At 32.0% G+C, this 14,400-nt stretch overlaps 1 protein-coding gene across 5 annotated transcripts in view; it reads left to right on the top strand.

Moving 5' to 3' along the window:
• lyst (lysosomal trafficking regulator) overlaps positions 1–14,400 on the top strand; it is a 197,837-nt gene that overhangs the window by 38,988 nt on the left and 144,449 nt on the right. For 4 of the 5 annotated variants that reach the window (XM_087279768.1, XM_087279772.1, XM_087279769.1 and 1 more), the window contains one exon: positions 10,155–10,341. In XM_087279768.1, the coding sequence (XP_087135894.1) occupies positions 10,155–10,341 (187 nt within the window). Of the gene's footprint in view, positions 1–3,588; positions 3,770–10,154; positions 10,342–14,400 lie in introns of those variants that run through there. The other variant, XM_087279771.1, reaches the window with a different exon arrangement.

Raw genomic sequence — 14,400 nt, 5'->3', positions numbered from 1 at the left:
CCAATCAGATTTGAGAACCAGACAGAACTGTAGTATAAATAATAATTTATGATGAGTAAATGTTTTCCCAGGGATGGGTTGCAGCTGGAAGGGCATCCGCTGTATAAAAATGTGCTGGATAAGTTGGCGGTTCATTCCGCTGTGGCGACCCCAGATAAATAAAGGGACTAAGCCGAAAAGAAAACTAATAAATGAATGATGAGTAAATGTGTCACAGAATTTTGGATAACCTAAAGTCTTTTCAATTGTTCAAATGTTCTGAGATTTATCAATACTTTTCGGTCACAGAATAAAAACACTGAGTCCCCGCATCATGCTTGAGTTATTTTAAGCAGTTCTTGTTTATGTGTGTGTGTAGTTTATCTGAATGCCCAATTACAGTCTGCTGAACTTTTCTGCGGAATTGAACTGCGAATCATAGCAACCAGCAACTAGAGCTGATTTTAATTGCCATTGTGTTGACAGAAGCTGATCGTTTGAGGCCAGCGATGAAAAGCCTTCCTCTTCTTTTTTTTTTTGGTCTGGCCGAATGCCTACGTGCCCTGCGCTCAATTAAGTGTGTTTTCTCAGCTCCTAATCTTTATCTCGTGATCATGTGCCGTTCCTGGAACTTGAGCTGAGACACAAGAGCTGAGCCGCAGCCCGTCTGATGTGAATGCATCAGCGCATGATTATTGCAGATCAAATCCTTTGACCTCTTCACTATATCTGCCTTGACTGAGATCATAAAGCAGTTCATCTCTTAAAATAATGGTTCATTCAGAAAATAAATCGTGCTTCGTTTATTCCCTCTTTTGTTGTTCCAGTTCAAACTCATGTGATTTCCGGGCTTTTTTAATGGCTCTATTATTTGTTTTTTGTCCTCAAGAGGCACATTTGAAAAAAACGAGAGCGAGAGATAATGATAAAGTGGGACAGCATATCAACTTATGAGTTTATTATTAACCTGCATAGCAATAATGATATTGATAAAATGGGTGTGCAGTGCTATATAAATTAAAAATACAGTCTATTTATATATATGCAGTGCCAGTGAAGTGCACGATGTAATGCTGTAATGTACCTATAATTTATAATAATCCTATACTTGCAATAAGAAACTTTATTAACAAAAGGCTCTCTTTTTTTTTTAATTATTAATTTACATTTTTTTATGGGGCAGCACAGTGGCTCAGTGGTTAGCACTGTGGCCTCACAGCTAGAAGGTTGCTGGTTCGAGTCCCGGCTTTGCCAGTTGGCATTTCTGTGTGGTTTTTAATAAATAATAATAATAACAATAATAATATATTACATAATAAATATTAAATAATAACAATATTAAATAAAAGAATTACAATGATAATAAATATAAAATAATAATAATAATAATAATATATTTAATTAATAATAATACAAAATTATAAATAGTAATAATGATAATATTTTTAATAATAATATTAAATAATAACAATATTAAAAATAATTACAATAATAATAATAATAAATATAAAATGATAATAATAATATATTTAAATAATAATAATATAAAATAATAAATGGTAATAATGATAATATATTTGATATTAAATATTAAATAATAACAATATTAAATAAAAAACACAATAATAATAATTAATATATAATAATGATAATAATATATTTAAATAATACTGCAAAATAATAAATAGTAATTCTGATAATATATTTGATAGTAAATATTAAATAATAACTATTAAATAAAAAATATTTAAAATAATAATAAATAGAAAACAATTATATATTTAAATAATAACAATACTAATAATTATATAATAATAAATAATAATAATAATAATATATTTGAATAATAATACAAATAATACAAAATAAATAGTAATACTGATAATATATTCGATAACAAAATATAAAATAAAAACAAAATAAAATAAAAAATAATTACAATAATAATGATAAATATAAAATAATAATAATAATAATAATAATATATTTAAATAAAATAATAAAAAAAAATAAATAGTAATAATGATAATATATTTGATAATAAATATTCAACAATAACAATATTAAATAAAAACTTATTACAATAATAATAATAATAATAATAATAATAATAATAATAATAGTAAGTGCATTCCACTGTGGCAACCTCAAGCCAAAGGAAAATGAGATAATGAATAAATAATATTTGTTATTATTTTTATTATGTTTATTATTACTGTTCAATGTTTATTATGATGTTCATTATTATTATTATTATTGATGTTTTATATTTACAATTACATTAATATTTATTTTTATAATTTATATATTTTAAAATCATCATGACATAATGACATAATTCACCTCAAAATATTTTTCATAATTTCTCAGGTTTTCATTAAATTGTTAATGTGTATTTAATTGTTAATTTCATTAAATTGTTCATTAAAAAGGGGGAAAAACTGCCATCTTATTATATTGTTGTCTAATACTTTGTCTAATACTTTGACAAAATTACTTAAAAAAAAAAAAGTAAAATAAAAGAATAAATTTGTTAGATTTAAAAAAAAAATTGTTAAAATAGTTAGTTTAAAGCCAACATTTCATTTTGCCTTTCCAAACTCGTATAATGTCTTGTTTGATCATACAATGAAAGTTGATCAAGTCCAATGTTATTGATTCAAAATATCTTCTTTGGTATTTCTTTGTTGCGGTAATATTTATTTACAAAATATCTGTTTTTTTTTTTGGTTTTGTTTTTTTTTAAGTGCTTTTATGTTTAATACTTTGCTCTTTTATAGAACTATAAAGAGATGCTGTAAAAATGATATGACAAATCATCACAACCCATTATCATAGTAATTTTTGTAACAATAAAATCATTACTTTAACTTATTTTTAAAGGTTAATCAGGATTAAACACATTTTTTTAATTTTACAAAATTCAGCTTGAAGGGCACCTATTATGCAAAAATAATTTTAATGGATTTAAACAAACTTTTATGCCAACAGTCTGTCAATATAACCAACTTCCAATGGTAAAAAAAAATTCATGAAGTTTTTTTATAATCACACTAGATGAAACACTGATTAACATTCATTATACGTGTCATCAAGGGGTAAAGCCCCACCCACTAGTGAACATCTCTGCCTCATTAGCATAGGACATTAATCTTGTTTTTGAATCTGCCACTATGCTGACAGTCATTTGTAGCTCCGCCCTCTTTAAAAAAAAAAGCATAATTTGGATTTAAAGCGAACCAAAATGGCATATAAAAACCTAAAAGGGTCCGTTTCAGAGAGTTATGAAACATTGTGGTATTTTGAGCTCAAACTTCACATACACACTCTAGGGACATCAAAAACTTATAATAGATCTTGTAGCTTAATAGAATATTTACAGAGTAGTCTTTTTTATTATGATTTTCCTCAGAGCTTGATAGGATTGTTTCAGTGTCTGTTTAATAGCAGGTTCAAACCCAAGCTTTACTACAAAATCAAATTACTCCAAGTCACCCCTAGGCTAAAGCTGAAGTTTGCAGCCTGCCCCTGTGCGACCATGTGACATCACATGCTTTCATGTGATGCACTGATCAACTCAAAAACTGGAAAGCTTCCATCTGAAATTCCGATTTAATGGAATTGAGGGAACAGCACAGAAGATTTAGTCGTTAGTGGATGGTGGAGTCGCTCGGACGCAGGTTTGATTCTTGCGGTTTAACAGAGACATTTGAGCATGTGTAGCGTATGTGTCTGAAAGACTGCGGCGATGGCGGAGAGCTTGAGTTTTACTGCAGGCTGGATATAAGAGGTTGGTCAGTGTGTGTTTTAGAGGCTGTAGATTTAAAAGAGGCGTGTCTTTTATACAGTGTTGAGATGTGATGTGGTGGGTGTGGTTGAGCTGCTGTAATGCAAAGACTATATTACTTTAATAATATTGTGTATTTAGTCTGTGTATAAAATAATTTTGTCAGCTTTTATATAATTTTGTAATCATTTATGCATGTTAAAGTATTTCAGTGTTTTTCTGGAGAATATGTATGCATTATAAATAAGAATCTTTATTAACAAAAGGGATTACATGTATTGTTATTTTATATTTATTATTATTATAATTACTATTACTTCATATTGTTATTATTTCATATTTTATTATTATTATTAATTTATTTTATATAGGTATTGTTTAATATTTATCACCACATTAATTATTATTTTTATTATTAGTAGTAGTATTTATTAGATATACTATTATTGTTTAACATTGTATTGCTATTATGATTATCTTTTTTATTTATTAATAATATTGTCATTATTTAATAATTATTAAATAATATATTATTAAGTATAATATTATTATATAATGATTCTTTTTTATTTAATATTAATATTGTTATTATTTAATATTTCTTATCAAATATTATCAAATTATTATTATTATTATTATTATTATTATTAAATATAATATTATTTTAAATTTTATTATTATTATATTTTTTATTATTGTTATAAAATAATTACTATTTAATATTTATTATAATTATAATAATTTTTATATAATATTGTAATTTAATATTTTATTAAATATATTATTATTACTATTATTATTTAATAAGTATAATACTATTATTTAATATTTTATTGTTATTATGATTATTATCTTTTATGTAATGTTATTTTTTTATATTATCAAATATATTATTATTACTATGTAATATTTATTGTTATTCATTCATTCATTTTCTTTTTCGCTTAGCTCCTAAATTAATCTATTAATAATATTTTTTTATTTATTTTATATTTTTGTTTAATATTTATCTATATTATTATTATTATTATTACTACTATTTAATGTTTATTTATTATTATTATTTATTAAGTATAGTATTTTTATTTAATATTGAAATTATTTAATATTTATTATTCATTTAATAAATATTAATAATTTTTTTTACTATGTTATTATTATTTTTGTTATTATTTTATATTTATATGAAATATATTGTTGTTGTTATTATTTTAATTGTCATATCTTATCATTTTGTGTCATTACAATTTGCCAAAGTACTGAAAATCTATTTCTCCATAGTAAATCACAATTACTGGGGTTTTTTTCCCTCCACGTTAAAATCCATCTTTACCAAATCATTCAGCCTTAATATGAAAACTATCATGGTCTTTATGTGAAGTATCATGAAAGGATCCTGTTTCCTTTTTAAATGTCATTTATTATTTTGATTTGTAAAAATAATGTGATGCATATTTATTGAAAACAGTCAGTGTTTAGGAATTCTTACACTCATTGAGTCAGTTTGTTCTACGGGCTGTGGCTTGAGAAAGTGAGCTGGCTGAAATGCCATCCAGAGGTTGATGTGGTGGATGGAATAACTGCCTGATGTGATACTGTACTCCTGTGTGCGTGTCTGATGACAGGATCTGCTGTCCGTGTCCATGAAGCCTAATCTTGTTGCGTAACATCACTGTAGTTCCTGTCAGGCCTTACATAGTCTGTGGGCACACCATAAATTAAATTTCACTGATCAGGTCAGCTGCATTAATGATATAATTGAGCTGCTAGGGGCAATTAGACGTCCAGTGTTTGTGAGCCATTGATCACTAACATGCATTTGTAAACACACCTGGTCCAAAATCTAGTGAATGTTTACAGGATTAGTCTTGTGTAGGTGCTGTTGATAGACATAAACACTGCATAATTGCATGAAAATATAAAAAGCAATAGCAAGGCCTTTAAAGCGGAGCTTTTATGCAAAGATATCTCTTTGGCTGAAGTGTGTGGATATAACCAGCTTCTAATGGTCCACATTAATTCATTCTATTTTTTATGAGCACACTTCATAAAACGGTTTGCAGAAACTCTTTGATTGACATACTCCCATTTTGTATGTGCCCCGCCCACTAGTGACCATCTCTCCCTCATTAGCATAATCAACCCTGAGTGAGAAGCAGCTGCTGCCATTAGAGTTTTGAATCTGCTGCTATGCTGACACACAGGCACTAATAGCTCCGCCCTCTTTTGAAAAGAGTACAATCTCATTTGAATATAAAGCGACAGTCACAAAATGGCACAATTTGCATCAAAGGGGCTGTTTTAAAGAAGTATAAAACATTGTCTGTGTTGTATTTTCAGCTGAAACTTTACACACACAAACACACACACACACACACACACACACACACACACACACACACACACACACTAGAGACATCAGAGACTAATTTTAGATCTTGTAAAAGGGGTTAATAGGCCATCTTTATACACTGGATTTTGATACTGTGCAGAGATGTAATAGTGCACATAATCAATACTGATCTCAAGATCAGTATTCAAGTCAAACTTGTGTATTTTAATCAATAAAATAGGAAAATGCATGTGAAATGATCAATCTCTGCACTTATTCTGACCTTGTATTATATATCAAGGAATAAGGGTATTTTCTAATATTTTGAAGAGCACCTATGATGAAAATCATTCTTTATAAGCTATTTGGACAAAACTGCGTTTAGGTGTAGTGTGTCCACAGTCTTATTGGAGTGATATAAACACAATAAGTCTCTTTTTTTGAAATTTCCTTACATTAAATTAGGATCTAAATCCCTCCCGTTTTGAGGCCGACCGCAATGTGATATAGGAGTGCCATTTCCCCGCCCACAAAATTGATTGACAGCTGCGTATTAACATGTCTCGGTAGTAATGCGTATAATCATATCACCAAGACAGGATGTGCGCAAATCAACTGGGATTAAAAGATTTGTTCAGCTCTCTGTGAGCATCAATCATCAGCAAATGTGATCAAGAGTGAGTTTTACAAGTTTAAAATGTTTTTAAATCAGTGCATGTTTGTGATGAATTACAGTGATTTTACAGTCTTTATCACCACAGCCGCCTATCAGTACAATTACTGTAAAAAAGAAGATGCTGCAATCCCAGTTTGTGGACATTATATCAGGTTTATTTTGGACATTAACAGGTCATATTTGCTTGCTTAAACAGTGCAAAATTAAACATGTGCGCTCTGTGTGTGTGTGTGTGTGTGCATGAACTTAGCAACAACATTGTGTGTGACTGATTATTCTCATTGACTCATTACTTTACAACAAATACATCAGATAACAGGGCTCAAAATTAGCCTTTTTGCTTGGTAGCACCGGTGTTCTTAACTTTAAAAATGTACGTAGGTGCATCAGCCAAAATTTAGTCGGACCTATAAGCACCGTTACTACAAGTTTTATACAAACATATTTAGTGCATTTGAAATCAAAACTAATCAAACTAACAAGCAAAAAAATATATATATTTGCATGCGTGAGGAAAATATGTCTCAAAGAAATCCCGTTATCACAAGAAAATAGATTTTTTTTTAACATAACAGAGTGAGCAAAAGATACACGGAGCGCTCACCGGCCCTGCACGCACTGCTCGACATGACTGAATCTGTTAACGGTATAACTGTGCTGTTCTCACGGGTGCTGTCTGATATTGCACTGATGTTTGACATTTACTGTACCTTATTATATGCATATGTCATGGTAATAGCAATACCGGTCATGAGCAGCGATGTTAGCTTACTCAGTGCAAACCCGTTTGCGATGGTGTACGTGGTGTTAAATTTGGCGTTTATGTGGCGATTATATGAAGGATTAAACAGAAGCTCTCATGCTAGATTTGGCAAACAGTTACCTGAAAATTCCATCCCACAGACTTTTCATAGTGGACTAAAAGGAAGTCTTTTATCCACTCTTGGAAAAGTGTAGATGGTGGATTAACATTCAGCACATGGTCACTAGTAAGATGTGTCATTATTTGTAACTTTAGATGTCATGGTTTCTATAACAAAATTTGTCAGCACATATTTGTACTTAAAGGCTCCTTATTAATATCTCAAGGGTACATTTTAGTACCTAAGAAGTGCAAAAGAGCACCTCTTAAAATATACCTTTGAGGTACCAATATATACCCTTTAAGTCCAAATCTGTACCTTTCAAAAAAGGTGCCACCCCTGTGATGGCTCTTGTACCTTTATTTCTGAGAGTGTTCGTGTTTGTCACTGTGCTGTTTGTCTGCCGCAGTCGAGGCGGAGATTGAGGCACACTCTGACAAGCTCGGAGGAACAGTGGGCGGGGAGAACCACTATTAAAGGCACAGGCCACAAATACAACTACAGTGTGATCAAAGCAGAGAATTCTAATGTTCTGAAAGGTCTAATAAATAATCTAATGGATGTTTTGAGCTGAAACTTTACAGACACATTCTGGAGACACAAGACTCATCCTAAATCTTGAAAACGTATTCAAATTGGTGGGCCTTTTAATGATTAATCTTCTCGTTGACAGTGGTTTGAAGGATTGTGGCAAAATATAGAGATTTTCAATAAGAATTGATGCAATAGCCTAGTGGTTAGCGCGCTGACATATGGTGCAATAGCACGTCAGGGCGTCGCCAGTTAGAATCCCGGCTCAACGACATTTCCCTACCCTTCTCTCTCTCTCTCTCTCTCTCTCTCTCTCTCCCACTTCACTTCTTGTCTCAATACTGTCCTATCTAATAAAAGAGGCCAATCTTTAAAAAAAAAAAAAAAAAAAAGAATTAATGAGCGTTACAGGGCAAAACTGTAAATCTTTTAATACGACATGAAAAGATTTCTGTTTTACATATGACTGACAAGATTTTTGCTGTACAAACCATTACACTGAATGATATTTTGCTAAGCGTCTTCTGTAAATGAAGGTAGAAATGTGTTATTGTCATTTACCGCCCAGAAAAATCAGAAATTACTCCTATATAAAATCATTCTAATGTACTTAAGAGGGAAAACCCAATTGGAATATGTATTACACTTTTATTGCTTTGATGATCTTCATATTATGAAATATGGTGTAATTCATTTTAAAGGAATAGTTCATCCAATAATAATAATAATGTATTCATATTCACAGCATTCAATTGTTCTAAACCTGTCTGAATTTCTTTCTGCTGTTCAACACAAAAGAAGATGTTTTGATCAATTTTGGAAACCGCTAGCCATTGACTTGCATTATAGGAAAATAATTTAATATTTACATGATAGATGTAAATGGCTACTGGTTTACAGCATTCTTCAAAATATCTTCTTTTGTGTTCAACAGATGAATAGAAACTCCGATCTAAAAGATGAAGGAAATGAGTAAATGATGACAGAAAGAGCATTTTGAACTGAACTGTGCATTTTATTTTTAATAAAAATAATAATCATACATTTTATTCGTAGTGCGCTTTTCTCAGATTTAAAGCGCTACAAGGCAAACAAAGCAGAACAATAAAAACAGTCAAAAAGACCATAAATAAAACAATAAAATGTGAATGATTCAGTACAATTGGATGATTAAGTAATCATTGAAAAGTAATCAATCTAAGTTGAAAGCAACGGTTAAAAGATCAGTCTTGAGAAGTTTCTTAAAACAGCCCAGAGAAACCCATTTTCATTCATTAACAATTAAACTGGAGCTGGAATGTGTGAAAGATCTGTGATAGATTGCAACATACTGTCAAAAGAGATTCATAAGTTTATTCATTTATATTTAGATAATGAAGAAATTATGGAACATGAAACAGCAGTTTCACTTGTTTAACACTGGTTATATTATACAGAAAGGGAACTGCAATGCATCTGAAACTAAAGCAAAGCTTTGAGATTGTGGGAAGACTCTAGCAGGTGCTGTTGATGATAATTATACTGTATATTCATTTCTTTTCTTAAAATGCAAGTCAATTCAATTTATCTTTATTTCTCTAGAGCTTTCACGATGTAGATTGTGTCAAAGCAGCTTAACACAGAAGTTCTAGTAAACTGAAACTGTGTCAGTCCAGTTTTCAGTGTTTAAGTTTAGTTTTGTTCAGTCTGTGTGGTTTAATTTGCACTGCTGTAAGTCCAAACACTGAAGAGCAAATCCATCGATGCGCAGCTCCACAAGTCGCAAACCAAGCAAGCCAGTGGTGACAGCGGCAAGAAAAAAACTTCACCAATTGACCAAAGTGAAGGAAAAAACACACACAAAAAAAACAGTTTGGCACGACCATTTCTCCTCTGGCCAATTATCTTGTGCACAGTTTAGGACTAGCAAATGCTTAATCACCTTGTTTTGTTTTGAATCATATACAATGCAGTGTAATCACTTATTCTGTCTTCTGTCCTCCACAGCTCGGACATGAGTGGAGCCAGTAACACCCTGGCACGGGAGTTCCTGACGGATGTGCACCAGCTGTGTAGTGCGGTGGCGCAGCGGGCGGAGGATGAGGAGGAGAGTCACATGGTGGCCCTGGGAGAGTATCTGGTGCGCGGGCGTGGATTCCTGCTCCTCAGCACCCTGGAATCTGTCATTGACCAGGTGTGTCAACATAACCTCAATTTATCATAACACAATCTCATATATGTGTGTATTACAGGGCTGCTCGATTTTGGGAAAAATCATAATCACGATTATTTTGGTCAGAATTGTAATCACGGTTATTCAAAACGATTATCAGTTAAAGTCAATTATTAGCGCTCCTGAGAATTTGTTTTTAATAAATATTTCCCAAATGATGTTTAACAGAGCAAGGAAATTTAACAGTATTTCCTCTAATATTTTTTTTTCTTTGGAGAAAAGCTGATTTGTTTTATTTTAGCTACAATAAAAGCAGGTTTAAATATTTTGAAACCCATTTTAAGGTCAATATTATTAGCCCCCTTATGCAATATAATTTTGATTGTGTGCAGAAGAAACTACTGTTATGTTTCTTTATCTATATATGTATGTTTATCTTTCTTTCCTTCTTCTTTCTTTCTTTCTTTCTTTCTTTTTTCCTTCTTTCTTTCCTTTTTTCTGTCTTTCTTTCTTTCTTCTTTTCCTTTTTTATTTCTTTCTTTCTTTCTTTCTTTCTTTCCTTCTTTTATTTCTTTCCTTTTTCTTTCTTTCTTTCTTTCTTTCTTTCTTTCTTTCTTTCTTTCTTTCCTTTTTTATTTCCTTTCTTTTTCTTTCTTTCCTTTTTTCTTTCCTTCCTTTTTCTTTCTTTTTTCTTTCTTTTTTCTTTCTTTCTTTCTTTCTTTCTTTCTTTCTTTCTTTCTTTCTTTCTTTCTTTCTTTCTTTCTTTCTTTCTTTCTTTCTTTCTTTCCTTTTTTCTTTCCTTCCTTTTTCTTTCTTCTTTCTTTCTTTCTTTCTTTCTTTCTTTTTTTCTTTCTTTCTTTCTTTCCTTTTTTCTTTCTATCTTTCCTTCTTTCTTTCCTTTTTTTTCTTTCTTTCTTTCTTTCTTTCTTTCTTTCTTTCTTTCTTTCTTTCTTTCTTTCTTTCCTTTTTTCTTTCTTTCTTTATTTCCTTTTTTCTTTCTATCTTTCCTTCTTTCTTTCCTTTTTTCTTTCTTTCTTTCTTTCTTTCTTTCTTTCCTTCTTTCTTTCCTTCTTTCTTTCTTTCTTTCTTTCTTTCCTTCTTTCTTTCTTTAAAACGAATAAAATAATGATGCTTTATTTTTAAAGGCCTCTTTAGACCTTGACTTTTCTTTCTTTCCTTCTTTCTTTCTTTCTTTCTTTCTTGCCCCCACACTGCAAAAACAATACATTGCAGAATGTTTCCCTTTTTATTTTCTTGTTGCGCTCATCTCTGAATAATTCCCAGAGAAGTCATGGAATTGTTCAATCAAAGGTAGTGAAGGGTCCATTATTGAGGGAATGAATTCCTCTCCGGCTGCAGAAAGGACACTGCATTGGCATTACATCAGAACAGAGCTGAATATTCTGCTGGAATGTGTTTGAATAAATGCTGCAACACTTGACTTCAAAACTGCTTTATGTTTTATTCATTGAGTTAAGTATGACTTTAGTGTTTAATATGGTTTTATAGTCCAGATTAAATTAATCAAAAAGTGTATTATACTGGGTGAATCTCAAAGAGCTAATATAAAAAATATGATTGTCTGTCAAGCTTGTTATTAGATTCACATTGATGTGTTCTTAGTGTGTTGTGTTTCCTCTCCATTTGTTGGATTTCCAGCACCTTGCTGATCTAATGAATGGACCCTGTGAATATATTCTAGCTGTTTCTTTCTTATTTTTAAATGCTGAAATGCAGAAAATCTATTGAAAAGTCATTGTTATTGCAGTGAAGCCCTATTTACAGACATTCATCTGTAGACACACTGCACCAGAGCAACACAACGTACTAGAAGACTCTTGTTAGTGGGGAATGTTGTTTGGCATGCTTGAATGCAAACAGCCTCATGTATTGAAATTGAAAATGTATCTCTTTGCTTTATTTTAATGTTGTAGAACTAAATAAATTGCTAAACCAAAATACCTGAACCAAAAATAAAAAAAAAATTGTTACTTAAAATAAAACAAATCAAAATTGGTAACGTGATACAGAACTAAAATGATTACGAATAGAGTCAAAATTATTATAAATGGTTATATTCTAACTAAACGTGAAAATTTAGTTTTATTATTTTACCATTTATTCCATTTGTATTGCCATTTTTTGGCGATAAACAGGTTATTACCATTATTCCCAATGTAAATAGTTCCTTAATTTGTTAATACCTTATTTTTAGGAATGCTCCGATAAATCGGCCTGAGATCTGTATCGGCCGACAATCACATTTAATGACGCTATTAGTATTAAAGAACCAATCGCAAGTGTTTGTTTATGAGTTTACAAGCTAAGGAAGATTCACATGCGCACCGCGGTTATACACCTACAGCGCTACAACATGTGAGGTGGTAAATAATCTGTAAGCTATCGATGCGATTGCATCACAGCAGCTAAAATATATACAGATGTGGTGCGACCTCTGTTTACAGTTTACTGGTGCGACTCACTTGAGTGATGGTCTCTTTGGTATTGATCATTGTATATCCAGTGTTTTGAGGTGCTGTGATGCGAGCGGAGAGATCTAGTGTCTCATCCAACCAAATGACCTCGGTAGCTCGGTAGCTCGGTAGCTCATGTGCCAAATGACCTCGGTAGCTCACCGAGTCTCCCGCATATTCAGACCAGATGATTCCTTCAAATTAGATCAAGCATCCTGGAAATCATGGAGATGAGAGTGAATGAATAAGAGAACAGATTGCGAGAGGAAGTGCATGTACTGTGCATCGCATTTGTTAGGTTAAATAAAAAGAGCAGTAAAAGTCTGAAGTGCAAATCAACCTCTCTCATCGGGTGATCGAGCTGCTGTGAGACTGTCTGGAGCTGCGGTTATTGTGCCGCTATCAATAGTTCATTCACTCATTCGTTTTCTTTCTGGCTTAGTCCTTTTATTAATCAATGAACCACCAACACATCCAGCATATGTTTTACACAGCAGATGCCCTTCCAGCTGCAACCTATCACTGGGAAACACCCATACACTCTCATTCACACACATGTACTCTACGGACAATCTAGCTTACCCAATTCACCTGTATCAAATGTCTTTGGACTGTGAGGTAAACCGAAGCACCCAAAGGAAACCCACGCCAACATGGGAAGAACATGCAAACTCCACACAGAAATGCCAACTGACCCAGCTGAGGCTCGAACCCGAGACTTTCTTGCTGTGAGGCAACAGCGATACCCACTGAGCCACAGCGCCGCCCTCTATCAATAGATGTAGATGAGCATTATATTTGAATGGCCTTGCATGGCATGTATTTAGGCCTTTTTACATACAAGAACTGAAAGTTTTTGACAGTTTTTTACTTGAATATTTAATAATATAACTTGTAATATACTCCTTACAATAAACTTCTTTCATCATTTGCCATGTTTTCAGATTGCATTGTCGGTCAATTTTCTTACAATTTTTAAAATCTGTTTTATTTATTATTGTCTGTAAAGCTGATGCTAACCATGACATGTCCACACTAAATGGTTGTAAGAGAGGTATTTATTCTCTTAGGTAAGGAGAGATCTCCACTTAAATATCCTACTTAGAGGGAAAATGTGCATTATGCAATGTAAAAGTGATTTAAAGCTTAAAGCATTAGAATCGGTACTATGGCCAATCACCATGGCAAGGAATCAGTTCTCTGTGGCCCCGTTTACACTAGTGCGTTTTAGATGAAAAACGATCCGCGTCCACACTAGCGTTTCACCTAGCGTCTCTGAACATATCTCCGTCCACACTACGCCACCAAAAACGTATATCACGTGACCATTCGCGCACTCTGGGCATGCGCGTTCTAGTATAAACAGAAAGCATGCGTCTCGCTCGGCATTTGGTTATTGTTAGTCAACAAACGCCGGTTGAACAATGAACACGATGGCAAAGAAAGCAAGAGAGGTATTTTTGTGGACAGATGATGAGGTCGAGGTGTTACTAAACATAACAAATGAATAACTGCACAAAGGCGCCTAAAACAGACAATAGTGCAAACAACGCTCCCATTTCTGTGTCCATGTTGTTGTTTACAGTACTGTCTTCCGGTAGCGTTA

The sequence above is a fragment of the Danio rerio genome, chromosome 13 (genome assembly GCF_052040795.2).
Source record: "Danio rerio strain M-AB ecotype USA chromosome 13, GRCz13ab, whole genome shotgun sequence".
NCBI classification, from domain to species: domain Eukaryota; kingdom Metazoa; phylum Chordata; class Actinopteri; order Cypriniformes; family Danionidae; genus Danio; species Danio rerio.
Note: the sequence above shows the minus strand (reverse complement) of the source record. Positions and strands in the feature narration are given on the sequence as shown.